We start from the raw sequence: 23,325 nt of genomic DNA on the forward strand, positions 1-23,325 counted from the left end.
AAAAAATAATAATTAATATAACTGGTACGACTAAAGAAGGGGTGATATAACCCCAATATAAATCTAATTTTTTCAATCCCTTGAAAAACGTAAGTTGAACAAACCCAACCAACTATTAAATTTTCCTTGGAAGAAGTAATTTGAACCAACCAAATGATCGGTTTCGTTAGGGTTTGGTTGACTTTGATTAGAAAAATTCTGTATTTAAATAAGTGAAATTTTGTTCCCATCCCTAAACAACAACAATGGCCACATAAACTTGTTACATGTAGCAACAAATATCCTAATATTATGTCCAAATAAACATGTGTGCCCAAATGAATAAGAAATTAAATTATGATGTTTACTAATTATAAAAACTCAATATTTTTATTAAATACGATTTTAAGATTTCATTAAAATATTATTTGTTGGAATAAATATTACAATAATTTTTTTAAGATTACATTAACGTATTAATCGTTGGAATAAAGATTATAATAATTTTTTGAATACTATACAAATATAGATATGTAATAAAAAACAGTTTAATGTTATGAATACAATAGTATTATGAGACACAAAGTGACCCCAATAATAAAGTTAGGAGAATAGTGACTCCAATACACTATTGATGAACTGAGTACATACTCAGCCCAAACCACCTACATTGATAGTGCGACTTCTGTCATAGTGCATCGGCATCACCGAGTAGATCCGTGGTTATACTGGATTCAGTGAGTTCGTTAGGAGAATAGTGACTCCGGTACACCACAGCTAACTTGATTACATACTATGTGTCACGGGACCCATAAACACCGCCAGTGAAAGTGTGAGTACTACGAATGGTTGAGTGTCACTCTGTAGAACCGTAGCTCGAAGGGGTTCAGTGAGTTCGTTACGAGAATAGTGACTCCGGTACACCACAGCTAACTTGATTACATACTATGTGTCACGGGACCCATAAACACCGCCAGTGATAGTGTGAGTACTACGAATGGTTGAGTGTCACTCAGTAGAACCCTAACTCGATTGGGTTCAGTGAGTTCTTTACGAGAATAGTGACTCCCGTAATCTACATTTGTAGCATATCAAAAAAGTTGTTTTAATTTCGTTACTGTAATCCTAAAGAATTATTATAGTTAACATACCTGTTGGCATATGATTAAAAGAAATAAACATACAAATTACAAACTCAATGAATAGAGAAAAACTATTGTATAGTGTGTTTATTAATTTGTGCCCACATGTGTATTTGAACATAACATAAAATATAATAAAGTTCATTCAATTCCATTACACCAAACTAAACCGGTTGTGTGTGTGTTTATTCATGTGGGGACACATGTTTATGTGTTGTACTTTTAAGTTTTCATAGAGTTGACATAAAATATTATTTTAATTTGATTGGACTGCTTGTGATTGACAATACTTGTTGTATATAAGTATAGTGAACAAAAGACTTTGAAGGAAAATATTTAAAGGCAGCACGAAATATGCTCCCCAATTTTAATATACTTTCTAACGTTTTCAAAAAAATTCGGTTTCCCCCTTAAATTCATTTTCAGAAGCCTATATTTATACAGAAAACTGACTTCCCTTCTTCCAAAAATACTACTACACACTATTTCCACCATTAGGACGAGGGAAACACTCCTTTTGAAGCCTCACTAAAACCATAATTTGGTTTGTTAAAAAAAAAACACATGGTAGCTGGTTCTGGAGAGGACTCCTACGGGTTCGAGAGGGATTTCCCGTCATGCAAAAATTCGTTTGAGGGACACCCCCATTGCTATTGTGGTGATCTAGCTTATGTTTGGACTTCTAGTAGTGGAGCAAATCCTGGTCGTCGCTTCTTTGGATGTCCGCACTATGTAAGACTTTGAACCGCTTAATAATATTTTAAACTAGGCTTTGTAAATATGCTAATGTACTTATTTCAACTTCAGGAGAACAACGAAAGTCGAGGATGTGATTACTTTTGTTGGATCGATCAATCTCATCCTAAAAAACCTACAGACACTACTCCCGGATTGCTGTGTACAGTAACTACTATTTGGTGATTGATTGTCAATGTTAATATGTGTGTGTACAGACTCTAATCAATTAATAGGATTTAAAGATAACTATCAGTAATTTTGACAATATAATCCAAAAACTTTCATAGTAACTTAGTGAATATTGTTGTGTTTCACTATATTGCATTTTAAAAATACTTCAACTTTTTTTTTTCATAGTTTTAAATTACATGATTTACTTAGCTATGAGTTTAATGTTTAATAGATTGGTACCATTGTTTATAATTTTTAATATATTGGAGGTATCCATATAATTGTTCGTGCCTATAATTGTTATAAACCTTGATGTTCAATATACTGCATTTTTGAAATACTCTAACTTTTTTTTTCATAGCTTTAAATTACATTATTTAGAAATGGTAAAATTGTTATGAAGGAAATTGTGTCAAGGCCAGAATTATTATTTCTCATTATTGTACTATACTTACACTTTTTGATCCAAATTTATGTCCAAGGCTAGAATTAATGCCTTCATCTCTACAATGGGAAAGTACATAAGTATAGGTATTTTTATTATTTTTGCTATGGACATAATTGGACTAAAACACATAGTGTCAAAAAGAAGGTAAAATTGGTTAATTTTATTTTCAGAATAATGTACTTCACATATTTTTATGGTAAAAAAATTTCGAAAACCTAATAGTAATGGCAAAAGATAACAACAGTAATAATAATCACCATAATAATGACCATACAGTAATAATAATTGGTTCCACCAAATTCCAAAAACTTCCACAAGTCTTACCCTATAGTAACTTATAAAATCACCAACATTAGTACAATTTCAAATCACCTAACAGTAGTATGATGCAAATATATAACATAACTAAATATAATTTATGACCTAAAACCTAACTTTTGTAACCATTGTACTAAATACACTACTTGTTACTTGATGCCAGCCTTTTAGAATGACGGGTTTTGGGAGACTTGCTCTTCCCAGTCCACATGTTCTCGGACCTGGGCTTCGCTGTGCTGAATCAGGGGTCTCGAGGAGACCTTGATGGACTACGTACTGGTAAAGTTATGGATGTTGATGGAAGAACTTTGGTTTTGGTCAATCCAAATTGCTTCTTAACTCCCTCCATCACAGCATGTTTAGCCTTGTTACTCTCGTGGGTGACAATTTTCCTAACACATTCCAGTCTGGCTTCAATAGGATCAAACTGCATTGTACATTAGGGATCCAATTGAGTAATACACATGACAACGAAATGCATAGAAACAAATCCATCAAAAAATAGATTGATACCTCAATTTCGTTATAAACACTTAGTTAACTGGATGAAAACTAAACTAAAGAAATCAACATTAAATTACCTCTTCCATTATTTCATTTTCCTCGAATAGTGATTCCATGTACTTCATTACAAAAATTCCACAATCGTGCCCATTTTCGAGTTGTGGGTAGTCCTTGCCTGAAGAAATAATTACAAACTCGCTGAAATTGAGGTTTCCTGGCTTGACAGAGGCAAACAATTGGTCCAAAGTCTGGAGCTGCAAAAAAATTAAAACAATTACAGTTGAGATTATTGCAATTACACTAATACAACAGCAAACTATGTACACACGTGCATACCATCTCTAGGCAGGTACTCCGACGTGACCTCTCATGCATTGCAGAATACAACGAGTCCCTAATTTCCACTGTTGTATTATCCATGGTCAGATTCGCTGCAAACCAGTGCGAAGCACTCTCGGTATCCAATAGGGGTATCACCATCTGCGACAAAGTAAAACAAACAACGTCATCGAAAAAGTGAACTAAACACATTTGATACAACACAAAAGTATCAAGAAAATGCAAATTACAGTGTGACATAAACTCAAATCTGCATCGTAATAAAGAGTGGACCACTCTTACTCCTTCGCCATCCTCTCGACACTCATCGTTCTTCCAAGTAAATTTCTCTGCACAATAAGCACACATAATAGATTACTTTTTAAATAAAAACATAGATTTAACAAAGTTTAAAGCACAAATACAATATATTCATGTCCATTTTTAAATATCAAATTTCGTACAGAAAGTCTTATGGGCATAAACCAAGTTCTCTTTGTTCCAATGCCGTTGCGCTTCTTCTCTCGAAAATTCATGATTTGAGCAAAGCAATCAATGACCTGACATTTACACAAACAATATCAGTTATGTTGTCATTCATACAATTTATAAATGGCATTAACTAAAATAATGAACTACAAATTTCAAAGCAACCAAATGGCAACTTCTACGTACACTGTTTGATATATCGGACTCCGGTTTCATGCATTTGAAATTCCTCCGCTTGACCTCAACCTTCCCAAAATGGGCTAACACTTCACTGAAATACAAAACAAATAATCAACAACGAAACAAATGTACTAATATCAACTACGTACACAATAATCATGAAACATGAGATTACCTCGGAACATTGGCGCTAGAGAAAATGTAACGGAAGAACTCGTACGGATGATTTGAGTAACCCTTCTTCAAAGTGAACGGCCCAATCACCTTTCCTCCAGATTCTTTGAATCTTTCGAACGCATCATCATCAAAATCATCCTTCACGGTCTGCTCAACTTCCTCTTTTACAATAGCTGGGAGTTCTTCTCCCCAAAAGTTCATATCCTCAAACGACTCATCAGAAACAACCTTCTCAATTGGAACAACGACCTTGTCTTCTGATAGATTAAGTGAAGGGACACTTTGTACATCATCAACATCCTCTTCCGATTTATCCTTTGTCCCTTCACCATCCTTTTGCTCCACACCCACATCATCCTTCTTCTCGGTCTCCCCATTGAAAGAAAGCGAGCGCTGAACTTTGCTCGTCTCAGGTATCTCCAACACTTCATTCATAGTACCATTCCCAAGGTAAGTTGAGACTACCTTCAGGAACAGCTCTTTTGTGCTGTTCACCTTCAAATCAAGGCGGAAGACCTCATCTTTCAACTCACACACAGCTTTGTATATTGCGTCATTTGTGGGTTGCCCAACTGCAGCGGATTCAAAACTTGGTAGTAACACATATGTGTTAGTCAATTTCACATGCTTTGTACACCAAAAAAACTAGTTAGCATATCTCCCAAATAAAATTCTAACGCATCAAAAAATTGAAGTACTAAATGTACCTTTCCACTTGTGTGACCACCGTGGTCTCGAATTCACTTGTACACTGATTTGCACTGTTTTGTGGTCCAAAAGTCAATTGGAGCCACAGTGCGGTCCACGTGACTAGCAGTCCAGTCAACACGCGTCAAATATACCATCTGCCACCAAACAAAAATACATACATCTATTAGCACCGCAGTACACGAGAGAATAAAATTACTACCATCACAATAATTTGAAAACTTACCTGTAAGAATATGGTGCAACCCGAGACATTTTTCGTGTTCTTAGTCTTGTACCGCTGTAGAGAGCTCATAAGATATCGAAACCCAGCAGTCGCCCAATTCTTCTTCTTAATTGACCTTGTATCAATAGTGCATGTAGCTAGTGCTAACCTCGGTACCATTCTTGGGCAGCAACACAGTTCCAATACAAACAAGTAGAAACTTAATGAGAAACAGGTAATCGCTCTCGCTGCTTTCCTTCAGCTCATTCTCCAGCAAAGTCAGGGAAAACCTATAGTCCTTGGCCTTTAAAATTAGGTCAAACTCAACGAGGTCACGGTCACTTTCGGTTGCCACGGGTTCTCCCCCATCCCTGATTCTCATGACATCCTCAAACAGCTTCGACGATAGTTGGATTGTTCTTCCAAATATCTCCAGCCAAGAAGTGGTTGGATCCACGTGATCGATGAGCCAACTAACTATCTTAGCATTGATGTATGGGGCATCCTCCCTTAAGAATGTAGAGAAACTGGCAATTCTGACCATTTCTTTTTGAGCGTCGTTGAGAAGTGGGACTATTCTACCCAAACGTTCGAAGGAGCATCGGCCAGAAACTTAAACATCCCCTACCCCTTCATTGTTCTCAATCCCTGACTCAGCAGATAATGTCTCCTTTAACTTCTTCCCTTTCCCTCTAACACCAACCTTCGAGGGGGAAGCCTCGAATTTATATGAAGCCCACTTCTCAATCTCTTCCTCGCTAAGCAGCTTAAATTTCTCCTTAAAACTACCAAGGACCTGGAATATTAAGACTCTCGATTATTAAGTGAAGTACGCTAAATAAAAGATAAAAAATAAAAGATCCATCACACACTCCAAGTCACTCACATATGCTTTTGATTTATCTTTATGTGCATCAGCATAAGCATAGAAATTGGCTTGGCTGCATCAATTAAATAAAAGAATGGAATTACAAATTTTATTTTCAAAACCAGAAAATATTAGCACTAAAATAACTGCCACAAATAACTCACTAACAAGCTTCCTTCGAATCCTTCTTTTTTATCTCAGTTGCATCCTTTTTCTCTGCAACAGCACCCCTCTTCCGTTTATACACCATTGTAAAAACCTATTACACAAGACAAAATAACTTAAATTAACAAACATTCAAAACACTAAAATGTTGGAAGACAAAAACTTTGAATAATTCATTGCAATCGTCTAACATTTCAGTGTATTCATGACTAACTATACTTAATTTCCTATATGTGTACAATAACAGGTAAGCATCTCTTCCTATATAACATAATTTCATTATATGTACTATAGTCTATTTGTTAAAAGTACTATATGAAAACTGTTAAATACAATGTACCAATATGCCTAAATAATGGATTCTATAACTTGTTAGTTTTGTTATATTTATAATTTCCCAAAAGGAAAATTGAAATAAGATTAAAATGCAATTAAAAACAATGTCAATTTCCCAAAATCGAGTAGGCTGTAGCAAACCAAGAACTCCAGTTACTGATTAGAACAAAAAAATCGCCAAGTACAGCAGTTCACAAACAATTAATAAAATAAACAAGTAATAATAACAATAAAAATCACACATCTTGTTGCAAAATAGTCTCTCTTTGCTTCCAAGTAACCATATTTTCCTAAGATAATTTACTATTACAATACCATGACACCAAAGTTAGTTATACAGTATTGACTTTTAACATACAATGAAACATATGTAATATAAAATATAAAAAAAAATATATTAAAATTTTATTGTAGTATAAAGGTTAAAGGGTAAATAGGCAACTGAGTGTAGATACAGAAGGAACATGAAAATGTACACTCAAAAGAATAAATAATAAGGATCTAACACAATTTTTTAAACTTATTTTCTATCCCTTCCACATTTTTCCCCTATACCTAACATAGTGAAAATGTCCATAATTCTTGAAAGGAGAATGCAACTAATGTTTTACTTGCAAACTAGAGTACTTACTAATGTATGATTACACTTCGTCAAGTATGCACATTAAGCTTTGATGGGGTTGCAAAATGGGACTTCTAAACCTTGTCCACTTGTATATTACTTTACAAAATAGTTTTCTTTTGATAATATTTATAAGATGAATTCTATTCGGATGAGTGAAAAAATTTCGAAAGGGTTTTAATTTCATAAGGTGTCAAAAATGTACGAAAAATGTTATTTTGTGTAGTACAAATATCTTTAAAAAAATTTTAACATATATTTATTTGAGTTATTGTTATCCGAATTTTTAATAGTATCCTAATTTATCTATGTTAAGTTTTTAGTTCAATAGACAACTTGTTTGGTTTGATAATATCTCCTATTTCTATTAGGATATTTAAATTGTATGACATTATGCTCATTACCAATAAAGTTATCACCGACAATGAGTATAGTGCCTCTAAAATTGGTACCATACTTACAAATACTTGATGTTTTCATATTTTATCCCAAAAACAAGAAAGAAAGCCAAATCATTCCATAATGATAAGATCACTAAAAGACCATCCAACCTAATATTATAGAACTCATGAATTATATTTTTGTCATATTGCTCAAAAAATCTCCATTTATCCAATCCCCAAATATTCAAAATCCAACCAAATCAACTAACACATTCCAAAAATACCTAAATCAAAACCCCTAAATTACAGTACATTCCACACTAAATCAAAATACCAAATCACATATTCATAAAAAACTAAAACTCAAAACAAATTACAGTACATTCCACACTAACAACCCAGCACATGCACGGGGGGAGAGAGAGAGAAAGAAATGCAAACTCCATTCAACACAAAACTAGAGAGAGAGAGAGATAGAGAGAGAGAAAGAAATACCTCAACACAGAAATGCAAACTCCCTTCAACACCTCACCGTCGACACCTGAGACAAAATAGAAGATATTAAGTGCACGAAAATAGAAAAACACCACATTCCCTTGAAAAATATATATTTTTTTCTGTGAATAACGAAATGTATGTAAAGTAGAACGGAGTAATGTAAAACCCACCGTCAACACCCCCCTGTAACAACTACAACAATGGCAGACTTCGAGTAATGTACACCACAGTGAACTAAATGTACAGTATGGGTTTTACCACCTCAAACGAAAATGGAAAATGGAAAATAAAAAATAAAATGGAAAAGGAAGAACTTTGGTTTTCCCCCTAGCAGAGACGAAAATGGAAATGACAAAATGAAAAATAAAAAACAAAATGAAAATGAACAAGGAAATGGAATAGTGGAGGAGGACGACAGTTAATATGATTTGATTGATTGATGTTACTTTTCACTTTTCTATTTTTAATAAATTTAAATTTCAAAAAAAAATAACCGGTAACCATTTATTTAACCCTACATAAACCCTTACATAAACCCCAGCCTTTGGATCAAAATAACTGCCCATCCGACGGTTACCATACATCATGAATTGCAATCCGTATCCGTACAGTAACTAACAAAATCTTGTTTATTTTATTTGTTGTTTTAATATTATTTAAATATTATTTTCATGTTCCTTAGGTAATTCTTTTGTTATTTTGGTCTTGTTTCTATTAAAAATCGTAAAAATATAACATAAAATATAATTTTTTTTTTACAGAAAAAAAAGTGCCTTAAATGTAATTATAAAAAATCAACCAAGGGCCATGCGATGCATAAAGTTTGATCCAATGTACAGAAAAAAATCATATATTAAAAAACATCAAAAATTGAACGAAGAAAAGGGTTCGAAGTTCGAACGAAAGTGACAAAAAAAAACCCCTAAATTTTCTTCCCAATAAAATTCACGGACATATATAAAGAATAAAGATGGAAGTGTTTTACAATAGCAGCAAGCTACCCTTAGAAGCCATCTGCAATGAAGCCCCCAAAATCCAACTCAGATCAACAAATATTACAGATGAGAATAAGACTAGTCCTAAAGAAATGAAAATGTGAAAAATTGTAGGCCACCCTCAGACCCAAAATTAATAAATACATCCATCAGCCACCCTAATTTATGCCCTCATAAAATGGGAACTAGTAACAAACCAGTATGGAAGTGAACCCTGGTTGTGACAACTGAAAACAGATCAAAGGGTTCCTAGACCAATACATCCTGTGTAGAAAGAAAGAAGACTCAACCCAAATAAATTGACTAACCTTGCCTGATGGGAAGGGAGAAATGAGAAAAAGGTGGAAAGAAAAAAGAGAGAAAAAAAAGGGGGTAACACAAAACCGATCGAGATGGCATGCTCTGCCGTAGAACATCCGAACTCTATTGACAAACCAAGCTGAACCCTGGATCTTGAAGTGGCAGTTACGGTGTCTAGTGATTTCTCATTTCACATGTTACCGGTAACTCAATCACACAAAGCCACAAGCACTTCAAATGTTAGAAGCTCTCACTGGCAACCACATCCATCAGGACCAACTAATATCTGAATGGACAGGTAAAGACGCTTTGTTTCATGAATGGAATAAACAAAGAACTGTGACAATAAACAAAATTTAGCCACACCCTAACGTTCAATGCATGAATTAGGAAGCGGCAGCAGCTGCAGCTGTTGCCTTCTCCAATTTTTCTTTCGCAATTTCTGCTCTCCTTTGTTCAGCATGCTGGGCAACACCATTTGCAATAGCCTGATAATGGAAGTCGAGTGTTTGCAAAAGGCTCTGGAACCTTGATGGATCTGATGCTTGCACATCTACAATTCGGGCCAAAAAGTAAAACCCAGTGAAACAGGGACAAGATCAGATATGTCAGACAAACGGGAAAAAATCAACTTTCATTCTTTAAAATGAAGAATACTTTCACATACCTTTGACTGAATCTACAAAGAAAATAAATGGGTCCACATCATCAAGTGGAGATTGCAAATCCTCATCATCACTGTAATCATCATCTGAGTCATCATCATCCTCATCTTGTGGGCGGAAAGACTTTGCCTGTACCACCAAAGTTACAACGATTTATATAATATTCATGACAAGATTTAAAACTATGATAGCCATAGAAAAACCACCGAAAATTCTTCCACGACAAATAAGAAGGTTAAAAAAGACTTTCTTCATAAGAACAGGCATATATACATTTTAATTCCCAACAAACACGAATTAGGAGTTTCCTCCACCTTGGGTTTCCTGATAGAAACTTGATGCAACAATATATAACTACTAACACCCAAACAACACATAATAAGAGCATCTCCCATTGGGGCAATACCTATAATTGTCAAAATACACACATCATTCTAAAATATTATTATTTTTTATTTTATCTCTCATCCACATAAGATTTGTCATCTTCTCTTAAAAAAAATACTCCAATAGTTGACAACTCTAAATTTGTCCACCACGGTCCTACATCATATTGAATTAATGACTTTTTAAGTGAAAAATAATTTTTTTAATAAATAAAAATTAAAAAAAAGACATGTAACCATTGTCTATATTGAGCAACACTTCACATAAAATTACTCTTAAAAATTGGACCACATTGCATATGTGGCAAGACCACTCCAATAGGCAACCCCCATTAAAGATGCTCCAAGGAACATTTTCCTTCCCTCAATGATTTTCAGATAAGATAATAATAGAAAAAACATACCCTATATCAAAATAAGAAACTTTTCCTTCCTCTAGAAGTAGGCTGCAGATATCATTCTGATACAATGAAGAGTGCAGAGAAGTGCATGGTATGTACTATGTATGTTTGATTGGGGTTCTACGTTTGTCTCTTTGATTATTGGACATTACTTTTATAATTATCTTACCTTACTTTAACTGGTATCAAGTTTTGATTGATACAAGGAAATTAAACATCAGAGAATCAAGGTAAAACTGGTAATACAGTTACATACCCGAGCAGCTAATTTTTGTAGTTTTACACTATCAGCTTCCTCTCCATCCTCACCATCGAAGCCCATTTCCTTGTCAGAACCATCAACATCTTCTTCTTCATCATCACTTTGAAAACCATCCATATCATCATCATCTTCAGCATCTTCTTCTTCCTTGGCAGCTTCTGCTATCCATAAAGTAGAAAATGTAGCTTCCATGTCAAACTAACAATTAACAACAATAATACATAATATACACTAACACTGGCAGGATGTCTCGAATTCGATTGCTCATGGTATGCCTAATATGCGTAAGTTTGCTGCCTTCATAAGCAGGAGAATCCAATTAAAATAAATACACAGAGAGAGAGAGAGAGGCACCTGCAACTTGTTCTTTGTATGCAATTAGAAGATCAAGGGTTGCCTTAAAAACTCGCTCCAACGCATCCACTGATAATTGATCCACCGGAAGTGCCAATAGTGATGTCAATCCTAAGCAGCAAACTTTCTTATCGTGTTCCCTAAAACAGGAAAATTTATACACACTTAATGTATTTTAAACAAAGCATAATGAGGTGCAGATAAAGGAAATGAATGTAGTGCATATAGCCAAATACCTCCTAAAGTTAGCTCGCACACCACTTTTTTTAACTTGTTGAAGCATTTGCAACCAAAGACCAAAGATTTCTGTAGCAATGCCAAACTTCTGCAATATGCTGAGGGTCAAAGCCGCATTGTAGTAAAGAGCATCAGCAATCTGGATCAAAAGAACAAGATTATTACAATCACCACTGCATGTCAAGCAATTGTAAGCAAAAAAAGAAAAACTCCAGCCACAAATGCCACAGGAGGATGTCACCACATACTTATAGCGTTGATAAGCTATAGCCTGACAACTATTTCAAATTCTATGGATCGGTGGATGACTGATCAGTATTTTAAGTCTATTAAGTACAGAAAAAAGAAACACACATTGATCATAGCACATCAGTCACCACCCATACTATTGCTTTTGTTTCCATTTTTATTACTTTGGAATATGATGAGCGGGCATCATTAATATAGGTATCCATTAACATCAAAACATATTTACCACTTGAATTAAGAGACACTTCAAGTAGGACTTTTCAGATCGACGCAAACGCTCGACTGTGATTCTCAGATATGGCTCAACCCATTGATCAACCTGCCCCCTACAATTCTGAAAAACTACTTGAATGAGCTTTGGAGCTGGCTCAATGTCACTATCTTCCATGTTTGTATCTGCCATGAGCTGTAAACATAGAAAGAGACAAAATTATCTTTGAGGGATTTTTGGCATACAACAAAAGTTGGACAGTGTTTATCACGGTACAACAGAATAGGATACCAAGGTATGACTAAGTGAACTCACATATGAAATCATTTTCCATAGACTTTGCTGGTAGTCTGGCTCTTTACAAGCGAGGAAATGTGCAGTTCCCCTGGATATGTAGTTGTCCAAAGGAACCAAAATGTCTGCACAAATATAACACACAAACATTGTCATGACTCATGAAGGAGAAATATAACAAATAAAACTTCAGGTCGCTACCATCAGCTGCATTACTTACTTCCCCTAATTTGACTTTGCATCTAACAAACATCTTAAGCATGACATTTCATCCTTACATATACAAGTTCATAACAGATGGTTCGATACGAGAAAGAAGGGGAGAATATTATACATATCATAAAACATAAAGCTGGATACAAGTTATTGAACAAGCTAAAGCCTGTGAACCACACATATCAGATGTGCATTGCCAAGATAATATTTTAATGCACTACCATTTTTTCTACAAGAAATCTAGGATATATCATACTACAACGAAAATGGTAATAAAATCTAAAATTATACCAAAGGTTCTAATCGGAAAAAGAGAACACAATGAAATCCTTAGTTCTAAAAATTCCCACGGACAGCCAAAATAAAACACACTCAATCCAAGTAAGTATCCTGAAAGATACTATTGTTTATATCTAAACGAAGAGCCAAACCTATTGTTTTCTTCCTAAACAAAGTGCCAAACAAGTCTCTTGTTTCTAAAAAGTTCATGAATAATCCTACGGACGGAAACTAAAAAGTTATCCTAAATAGGTGGTAGATATGACATAAAAGTTGTAGATATGAAATATAACGCTCTTCAAATGGGCATCACCTAAAACATAGTTGCATGAAAGGAAGAAGGAAAAGTGTCACTACAAGCAATATAATAGATAAAACACAAATACTTACTAGGGAAGAAATCAATAGCCCAATCATTCAATGCTTCCATCATCAATGGCCAAAGACTCCACATATCAAGAGATATTGTAGGAGAGAAAAATGTCATGTATGACACAATCTCCAAAACTTCTTCAAAAACCTCTGCAGTAATTGATCAGGACAACTATATCAGTCAAAAAAAAGAACAAAAAAAGAAGTCAATAAAGTGAGCACTGACTTGATTAAACACCTACAAATCCTATTGCTAAACCAGATCACTATGTTATTTTGATCATAAATAATAAACTCAAAATAGTATACCAGTTTCAAGTATTAATGCATCAAGATTGTCAAAATTGTAAAGCATCATCAGTTGCCGATTTCAACCCAATGATGCCTTATTATCCTTGGATTGCGTACTACAAGATGAATGATCCCATGATCAAAGAAAAAATATCATCTTTCATAATAGTTTTAATTCTATTTTGCAGTCAACCCTTCTAAAGAAACCACGTGTAGCATTTCTGCAAATTTTACAATACTTGCATTGAGCAACATAAAGTCACAAATGGTCTATTTCCCTTCAAAGCAAGTGGCAGGAAAGAAAGAAGAATAGAGACGATGAGGTCAATAAAATAGCATTGAAGAAAGCAATATCACAGACCACACACCTTGACCATCAGTTGTCAACATTCTACGCATTATAGGAAGCAAAGTTGGCTCAACTTGTACGAAAAGATGAGGAAGCCTGCTGACTGATTCAAGAATTGTGCTTATAGCACGCAAACATCCTACAGCAGCTAAAGCACCAGAATCATCAGCGTCTTCTTCGGTTTCAGCTGTATTCATACACCTCCAAAATGCAGAAGCCTACAAACAAGGAATTACAATGTTTCAACTTTTTTTTTCCTTTTAATATATAAAAGTACATACTCCAGTATAGTTGTATCTAAAATAGAATGATGCATATATTACCAAGTTTTGGCACAACCCAAGGGCATAAGGTGCCATCTCCTCCCCAAACTTATCCACTATTGTCTCCAACGTAAACACTAGATCCTCATTCTCAACCTCATTCATAAGTTTAAAAAACTCTGGGACAACAATAAGCAAACTCAGTCAGTTGCATGATTTTGACAAACTCTAATAGTAGAAGTTATAAACCACATACCATCAAGCAATTGAGGAAGGATTGGGCGTATTTCATTCAAATCTGCATATTGAAAAATCACAACAACGTACAAGTGTTAAGACGATATTTATATATACATATATGTGCAGACAGAGTGAAGGAACAGCAGACAGATACTTGCCTTTGCAAGCTTCAACAAAAGAGCGCAAAGCAAAAACAGAATCGACACGAACGGGAAGTTCTGGATCTCGCATCCCAGACACAACACTCTGCAGTGCTTTCCGGAAATTATTCTGGTCTGAGAAATTAATATGAGCGTATTGTCCCGCAACCCAAGCAGCCTGACATATACAATAAAGTTCAGAATAATATGTAACTAAACTCCTGATTAAAAAACAAAACCGTCTAATAATTTTTAATAATAATAATAAACAAAGTCCATTATGTCATCAGTGGAATACTGCCTCCATTTAAGAATCAACTTAAGTAAATAGTGACAGCAAGGATACAAAAGAAAAATTGAAAGAAACAAACCTTGGCCCTAAGATGACCAACTGGACTGCTAAATTCAGGGAATACATGCTGCACCAACATACGCTCAAGTTCTGATTTGTATGGTTCAGTTTGCTGCAATTTGTCACAGAGAGCTCCAATAGCAAGAAGGGCACCATCTTTTTGTCGATAGGGCTTGTGTTCTGCCGGTGCTTCGTCATACCTGCTCAGTGAATGAAAAGTCAAAACCCTAACAGAATCGATAATAATATGTTCAAATTTGGCTAAGGACAGAATTGAAAAGTACCTCTTAAAAATTTCAACTATAAACTGGATAAACTTTGGAAGATTATCTCCACGTTTCCTAACTAACTCGCTGACAAAGTCCATGGAAGCAGTCCTTGGACTATACAAGTCTTCAATAATATCTACAGGGAAGCAAAGAAGATAATAATAATATATATTAATACACACACATATTATTGATGAAAAATAATATCTACTCAGACACTTACCGTATCCTTTTCTAACATACTCATGAGGATCCTCTTCCCAAAGCTTCTGATCATTGTCATTGAAGCACATAAGAGGGAATACTATCTCAAAAAGAATGACCTCAAGTCGAGGTTGCAGAAGAGTATACATACTTAGCTTCGAGATACTGCATGTTTGTAGAATAAAAGCATGTTTAGAGAGAAGGGACTACTTTTGTGCAGACAATTTCCTTATTACTCATAAATATTTCTAGCATAAAAATCTAAAAACTACAACCACAACACCACAATAGCAATTTTAGACAGTCAGAAGTAGAGTACTGAAACCACAAAGATGTGCTAGAAGTAGTGCCTAGAGAGAATTTATTTCACTTTTAAGCCTTCTGTGGTTCAAATATATGAGTTATCCAAAATAGAGTCAATTGATTTACTTGAACAATAAAATAAACAAATAAATAAAATCACTGCTGAAGATGTTGTACTCAAAATTAGTGACAATAAAAATGACAGAATCATGAAACTTTACGAAATGGTCCAATTCTCTCCTCTATGTTCCCATAAATGAAACTTATCCAAAAGACTACAACCACATGAATCCATAAGCAATTCAAAATAAATTAACACAAAGGATTTAATCTACAGAATATAAAGTTACACTACCTGTTGCTTAAATATTGAAGAATTAGGTTGGTAACTCTGTCAGGTAAATAACCACCAACACGTACCACCCCCAACAGACTTAAATGACACTCCAAAATCTTCCCTGCATAAGTTTTCTGGAACATTTGAGCAAAGGCTCTATTCTCTGGATTATGCAGTTTCAAATCTCCAAACCTGAAAGTAGTTTTTTATGTAAAAATGGGTTGCAAAGAATTAATCCTCCTGATTCAAGGCTAGGTCCTAATTTCAATTTGTACCAGACCGAAAACATTACCTGGTGAACAGCCTGTTTAAAATGTGAACAGTCCATTTCTTCACCTTCCACCAACCCCATGTTTTTCTGAGGTCGGGGTCTACGGGCTGACCATCCACAGGGACGGGTCTCTCCAAAACATTCAAGAACAAAACCATCCACGCATTGAACACATTTGGATCAAATAGCTGCTTTGGAATCTCCAACTAGAAAAGAAGTTGTATATATCAATATGAATATCACAAAAATAAATAATGCGAATCGCTATTTAAAAGATACAAGTAAAAAAACTACGCCTGATTAATGGCATTTTAAGAGTTCTAGTACTTGGCACCACCATAAAATACTATGCCTCGAACAAAATACAAAAGAACATGCACGTTTTAAGAGTTCTACTAATGGCACCACCAAAGAACCATATGTAAACACATACGTTACTCTTAAGAGTGACATATGAATATGAAAATCTTCAGTCTAATGATTATGTATGTTATTAGTATTACATGGCAGGTGCCTTTTACTAGAAAGTAAAATATGAGATAACTAGTGGCATAATTGTTTCTTCTTGCCCTTTAATTAGAAATGGACAAGTAGGCACTCTAAAATTAACTCTTCTCAATATAACCTTCTAGAAAGACACAAGACAAGCTATTAAACCAAAGCACGCACATATATAGAAGACCAAAAGATTTTGCAGATAAGCTTGATAAAATCTGCTACATCCACTGGTGGATTGACAATCTGGACAAGCTTGTTGAAGATATTAAGCAGACTGGGAAATGTTTCTTCAACAATATGATGGACAGGTACCCTCTCCTCATCAGACTTGAACCTAAGAATATAAGAAATTTTAAAATAAAAATAATATATATAAATATATCAAAAGGATTTTAAATGAAAAGATTCCAAATCAGAAAAATAAGGATTTATTTAATGCAACATTGACCATCAACAATCAGATTACTAACAACAACTACACAACACACTTTTTTCAAATGTTAGTGTTAATTAAATAAAAAGCTTTTGCTTGTAATGCTTGAGTCGATTAATCCTTCATCCCAATATCACCTATCCAGTAAAAAACATATATCTGATAGGGCACTAGTGTCCACAACACAAAGACAATGGTTGCCAGACGAATAGAAAATCTATTGACATAATTTATTAGTTAAGGGCAAAAATATACAGGATCTGGGATAATATACGAAATATATTTCATTCTCACATATTCAAAAGTATGAAATACTTCCCCTTGATAATCTATGTACTAATACATTATCCAATGTTTCAAAAAGTAAACAAAGAAATCTGTGGGAAATGATATATGAACAATAAAATAATTTTTACAGGTTTACTCCTGTTGCATAGAAGAATTGATATCACAATAAAAGCTTAAGCAGGAATAACATCATATTGATTTATAACATATAAACATAATATTCACTACTCAACTTCTGTTGGTACATAGTCATAGCTGATAGGTTTTATATGAAATATCCACTGCAACACTAAGATTTTACCCTAAATTGATATCACAATAAAAGCTTAAGCAGGAATAACATCGTATTGATTTATACCATATAAACATAATATTCACTACTCAACTTCTGTTGGTACATAGTCATAGCTGATAGGTTTTATATGAAATATCCACTGCAACACTAAGATTTTACACTAATACTAAAACTTGGTGTCAAACAGAGAGCTAATGAAAGTGCTATGTAAGTTACTAAATAATTTAAAAGAGTAATAATAAACAAATAAAAATCAACTTACTCGTATTTCCTTGATAGGATCCTCAAGACAAATAAAGATGCGTAGACTTGAGAGTCATCTTGTAATAAATTGACCTTCACCCAGTCCAAAAGGCGGGGCCACTGCTCAGGGTAATCAGCATGGACAATTGTCTTTAGGCACTCGCCAAGCTGAACTCTGTACAACAAGCCATTACCGTAAGTAAAGCATAAAATGATAAGAACGAACCACACTAAAAGATGCCCATGCAAATGTAATATGTACTGGACATTAATAGGAAAACAAACTAACCATAATGAATGAAACAACAGAAAATCAGAAATAGTGAAGCAATCACCTTAACAATGGGGGAACTTTTGCAACAAATTCAAGAATGTGAACCCTCACCAATTCTTTATCCTCTAGTGAAATTTTCTGGGGCTCGTCTGCATCAACAGATAAGTGATGAACAAATGAATCATTTAAGATAAGGAAACTACCTAAACAACACAAAATAACAATGTACCTGGTTCAAGGGGTGACCAGTTCTTGGCAATGAAGTTCTTGAAATGAATGCTGGCCACTTGCCGTACAGCCATGTCACAATTATTGTCCACAATAATCTGCAACAATCTCACCAAATGCTGTGGCGTGTACTGAAACTGCAAGGACAGTAAACATCAATACCATTAGGAAAAACAATCCCAATAAAGCTATTAGTACCAACAAATATTAAAATTCATAAGGATCAGCAACTTAAGAGTATTCCCTCGAATGCAAACAATCTAGGCATTAAAAAATATTGCTTTCAAACTCTTCCATATTACCCAAATACCAAAGATCCAATTAAGCTATTAGGAAACAAAAGTAATCTATTCACATAAACAACATAAAACCATTAAACTGCATCTTCTTTCACGTTACCAAGGCGAGCTAGCGCGCGCACACAAACTAACCATCTCTTTCAATCTCGGCAGGGAAAAAGAATAATAAAAAAACCAACAAAAATATACAAGTAGAAGTATCAAACACCCATAATTAACAAAGCATCTCAATTCAAAATTCAGAATCTACAAAACAATCACTACATCAAGTTCAGGCTAAAACCCATATGGTGGGCACGAGAAAAAATAGAAGAAACCAGATAAAATAAAAAGGCTAAGCACCTGATTGAGGCTCTGTTCGGCGGCTTTCCGTTCATCGGGATTGGGGCTAAGAGCGGCCTGAAGCACAATAGAAAGACTTTGAAGATCCATATCCCAACTCTAGAGGAGTCAAAACTCGAAATTGAAACAACAAATGATCCAAAACACTGATCAACAATAAACCGAATCTAAACCCTCGCCAAACTGGAGAGAAATGGCCAGGGTTTGGGTTTAGACGCAGGGAGAAAAGCTATGTGGAGAGAAGCCAAGAGAGAAGGGCAGGGCGTGGGTATATATATGTGTAAAAGTACTAGGGTTTTTGTTCTTGGTTGTTTAACTAAAACAGGTCCTTTTATTTAGAAAACCAAAAGAAGAAAGAACGAAAGAAAAAAGAAAAAGTAATATCTTAATGAAATTACAGTTTACTGATTGACGGGTGGAGTCATCAATCCGGACTGTTTGGATACAAGCCCAAATTAAAACGGCTATTGAAATACTTTATTCAATCTCCTTCACAACTAAAGGCATTGCTAGGTAGGTAGGGGTATTCGCCATCCGGGTGGTGCGGTTTTCGGTTATTTTTTAAACTAATACACACATGTGGTTTTTTTAATTTCTCAAACCGCACCCGCACCGCGAAACTTAAAAACAGCACCGCAAAAAAAGGTGCGGTGCGGTGCGGTTTTTGCGGTTTGGACTATCACCAATAATTAAACTATCACAAATAGGGGTCTGCATAAATCATCAAATCCAATGACAACCGACCGACCTAATTACAACCGACCGCCAAATATTGGATATCCAATTGTGATCGGATCGGATTGGATGTTATTTTTAAATATCCAATTGGATCGGATCGGATGTTGGATGGGGTGTCCAAAAATCCAATACATTCAACATCCAATCGAACTAATTTAATTTGGATGAGTAATTAGATTTTACTCTTTTTTTCTTGGATTGGATGGATCCAATCCAATCCAAAACATACTGGACTTAAAATATTGGATGGATCCGATCCGATTCGATCCAAAAATACTAAGTCTAAAATATTGAATAAATTTAAATTAAACCAATAAATATATATAAAATACATCCAACGGATAGAATCGATACAATCCAACATCCAATGGATGTTGAATCGGATCGGATGGTAAAATCTAACATCCAATATATAATTGAATCGGATCTGGATAGGCCTAAAAACGTTGGATGTGATCCAATGAACACCCTAATCACAAATACAACAAAACTCGAGCAACACTTGTCAAAAATAACATAAGGCTTGAAAATAAATATGAAAAAAAAAATTAAGTTTCAATAATATAATAATTAGTGGGCTTTGGGTTGGACATTCACATATTAGACCTAACTAAATATAAAAATTGGTATTTTTATAATGTGCAGTGCGGTGCGGTTTGAAGTGCATATTAACAACTCAAAACCGTAAACCGCACCGTACCGCGCGGTTTAAGAAAAATTCAACCGCGACCGCACTGTAAAGAATTTCAAACCGCATTTATTTACGGTGTGGTGTGGTGCGAGCAGTTTGAGCGGTTTGAACGGTTTTATGAATACCCCTACTTGTAGGTAGCAATTGCAAGTGCGGCCAATTTATTTATTCATTTTCTAAAAATTATATCGTAAAAATACCATCTCCAAACCGTATTAAAAACTAAATAAAATTTAATTATGAACTCTATAAAATTTGGTAGAAATAATTTTGGAAGGGAAGATAACAACCCGCTCAAGGCAAGGCCAACGAGTAAGTAAATATCTAGCCATAATGGCCAAGAGATAGTGCGAAGGAGACTCTAACTCTGAATAAGAGGAAGCGGAGTTGTGCACCAAGCACATAGATGAGGTTCCGCTTCCTAAGGGTTTCAATCTGCCTAAAATCATTATGTATAGAAGGATGACATATTCAACCCCTCGTGCATTAGGGTCATTTCGGACATGAGATGTCTCGATTTACCATTAATTTTCACTAAAGCGGCAAATTAATGGTTTAAGAAACACAAAATGGGGTTTATCACATCTTAGTCGCAAGTGTCTTTTTTTTAATCAAAAAGAGAAAACTTCATTAGATAAAATCTTTTAGAAGTACATATCTAAAAGTAGAACTAATAGAAAGTTAAGAAAAAATATGATCAACAGGCAAATAGGAAGCTCTAGCAAGACAATGAGTCGCCTTATTTGCAGATCGTTTAACAAAAATAATTGAACAATGCCTTAAAGTAGATAACAACCTTTGACAATCTTCGACAATCGCATCGAAATAAGAATTCAAAGGATGAGGGTTATGAATAGCTTGAACCAACACAAAACAATCCATTTCTACTACTATCTTTTCCCAATTGTTCCTCTTGATCCAACTTAAAGCTTCATTCACGCCTATTGCTTCAGCAAGACCCAGTTGAAAAACACCAAGCCGACAACTAGAGATAGCACTTAAAAGAAGAGAAGTATTATTTCTAGCCACACAAGCAAAGCTATGACAATCACAATTATCAAAAATAGTTGCGTCCACATTTACCTTAATCAAATCATTAATAGGTTTAGTCCAGTGCTCAGTACCGTCTTCAAGAATAAGAAAATTCAACCATGGAATGAGAGGATTATTTTGAGCACGTAACCAATGATAAAGGGAGAGATTAGAAGACACAATAATTTCTTCAATCGATGTTTGCTTCTTACGCCATACCAAATCATTCCTTGTTGTCCACAAGGAGGCACACACCATCACCATAGTAGCCACACAAGCAGCATCCAGCAGGGACCAAACTCTCGTGCACCAGTCGAGGAAGCTGCTTTCAGACCCCACGAGAAAATTTTATTGGAATATATTTTACCAGGATCTAGATTTCCTAACAAGTATGTTTATTAAAACCCTAAATATGAATTTCTAAAAGAATAAAATTCAAACACATATAAAGTTTAAGTAATCTTACATTGATTGCAGCGAAATATAATGACTCCTCCCACTCAGATCTCTAACCGTTGCTCCTTTCTGTCGTAGAGTATTATTAAGATCTAAGCTCGATACTCCTTCAAGTTGTTGGATTCTTCACAGTCTTACACACTATGATTGAGTACTAGACTTGCTATGGGTGGGCATGCACTCACTCACTATATGCTCGAAATTTAATGAAGAATAGTGAAGGAGATTCGAAATAGAAGAAGGAAGAAGAAGGTCTCAAGAACTCTAGTTGTCTGACAGAATGTAAACTAGGTTATATGAGTTGTTGGATAATGAGACCATCCTATTCCTTTTATACTATTTCACTTAGGGTTATGATTAAATTATATGGAATAAAAAAAATGATAAAATAATAGCAAATTATACACTAAGTGGCCGACCATATAGATGGGCCCAATTAGTTATAATTTTGCCATTTTTTTAACTATTTATCTTTTATTTCACAAATGTCATATTTTCTAATTTTAATCCTATAAATGCCAAAACTATTTATTTAATAATTATGATTAATTATCAAATAAAATTGTCATTTATATTATTTATTAATTAGACTCCACAAAGTCTCTTAATTAACAAATAAACCCTAAAACTTTTTTTCTTCACAATTAAGTCATTGCTTAGTGAAAATTCATAAATAAGACATAGTCTAATTTTAGAATTATGATTGATTAATTAAAATCAATTAACTGACTACAAGCAGTATTGTCTCAGCTAGTATGGGGACCATGGGCCTATATAATCATGCTTCCAATAAGTAGCTCTAGAGTTTACCAAGTAAATTCTCTAACTTAATAATTCCTCCATGCACCACTATAAATTTGGAATTGCACTCTTAATTAGATAGAGCGCTCTATATGTTTCACGATATAGATACGCTATGAAATTATCCATTGTTATAATCCTAATAATCAATGATGTTTTGTAGATGATCTACATTGATTAGGAATAAATTTACCGTTACACCCTTCAATATATTTTCT

The 23,325-nt window shown here is 34.5% G+C and overlaps 4 protein-coding genes across 4 annotated transcripts; all 4 read right to left on the bottom strand.

Moving 5' to 3' along the window:
• Positions 1 to 2,711: 2,711 nt before the first annotated feature.
• LOC115724102 (uncharacterized) lies at positions 2,712 to 3,987 on the bottom strand. The gene is made up of 3 exons (XM_030653560.2): positions 3,637 to 3,987; positions 3,378 to 3,554; positions 2,712 to 3,223 (listed from the first exon to the last, which is right to left on the bottom strand). The coding sequence occupies exons 1-3, from the start codon at positions 3,985 to 3,987 to the stop codon at positions 3,038 to 3,040; spliced, it is 714 nt and encodes a 237-aa protein (XP_030509420.2). The 3' UTR covers positions 2,712 to 3,037.
• Positions 3,988 to 4,017: 30 nt separating this feature from the next.
• Positions 4,018 to 6,632, bottom strand: LOC115723587 (uncharacterized). The gene is made up of 4 exons (XM_061103719.1): positions 6,264 to 6,632; positions 4,463 to 6,173; positions 4,294 to 4,378; positions 4,018 to 4,178 (listed from the first exon to the last, which is right to left on the bottom strand). Exons 2-4 carry the CDS (start codon positions 4,897 to 4,899, stop codon positions 4,029 to 4,031), a joined length of 672 nt encoding a protein of 223 aa, XP_060959702.1. The 5' UTR covers positions 4,900 to 6,173; positions 6,264 to 6,632; the 3' UTR covers positions 4,018 to 4,028.
• Positions 6,633 to 9,176: 2,544 nt separating this feature from the next.
• On the bottom strand, positions 9,177 to 19,694 carry LOC115723308 (importin beta-like SAD2). Its single transcript, XM_030652747.2, has 22 exons — positions 19,390 to 19,694; positions 18,750 to 18,885; positions 18,582 to 18,669; positions 18,266 to 18,421; positions 17,159 to 17,321; positions 16,511 to 16,695; positions 16,237 to 16,410; positions 15,598 to 15,743; positions 15,390 to 15,510; positions 15,125 to 15,305; positions 14,772 to 14,931; positions 14,630 to 14,671; positions 14,434 to 14,552; positions 14,130 to 14,328; positions 13,489 to 13,620; positions 12,625 to 12,728; positions 12,325 to 12,504; positions 11,849 to 11,988; positions 11,613 to 11,752; positions 11,253 to 11,416; positions 10,212 to 10,338; positions 9,177 to 10,097 (listed from the first exon to the last, which is right to left on the bottom strand). Exons 1-22 carry the CDS (start codon positions 19,477 to 19,479, stop codon positions 9,931 to 9,933), a joined length of 3,114 nt encoding a protein of 1,037 aa, XP_030508607.2. The 5' UTR covers positions 19,480 to 19,694; the 3' UTR covers positions 9,177 to 9,930.
• Positions 19,695 to 21,142: 1,448 nt separating this feature from the next.
• LOC133031284 (uncharacterized) lies at positions 21,143 to 22,114 on the bottom strand. Its single transcript, XM_061104757.1, has 2 exons — positions 21,615 to 22,114; positions 21,143 to 21,257 (listed from the first exon to the last, which is right to left on the bottom strand). The coding sequence occupies exons 1-2, from the start codon at positions 22,112 to 22,114 to the stop codon at positions 21,143 to 21,145; spliced, it is 615 nt and encodes a 204-aa protein (XP_060960740.1).
• Positions 22,115 to 23,325: the final 1,211 nt, after the last annotated feature.

Source organism: Cannabis sativa, chromosome 9, assembly GCF_029168945.1.
Source record: "Cannabis sativa cultivar Pink pepper isolate KNU-18-1 chromosome 9, ASM2916894v1, whole genome shotgun sequence".
In the NCBI taxonomy this organism is placed as follows: Eukaryota; Viridiplantae; Streptophyta; class Magnoliopsida; order Rosales; family Cannabaceae; genus Cannabis; species Cannabis sativa.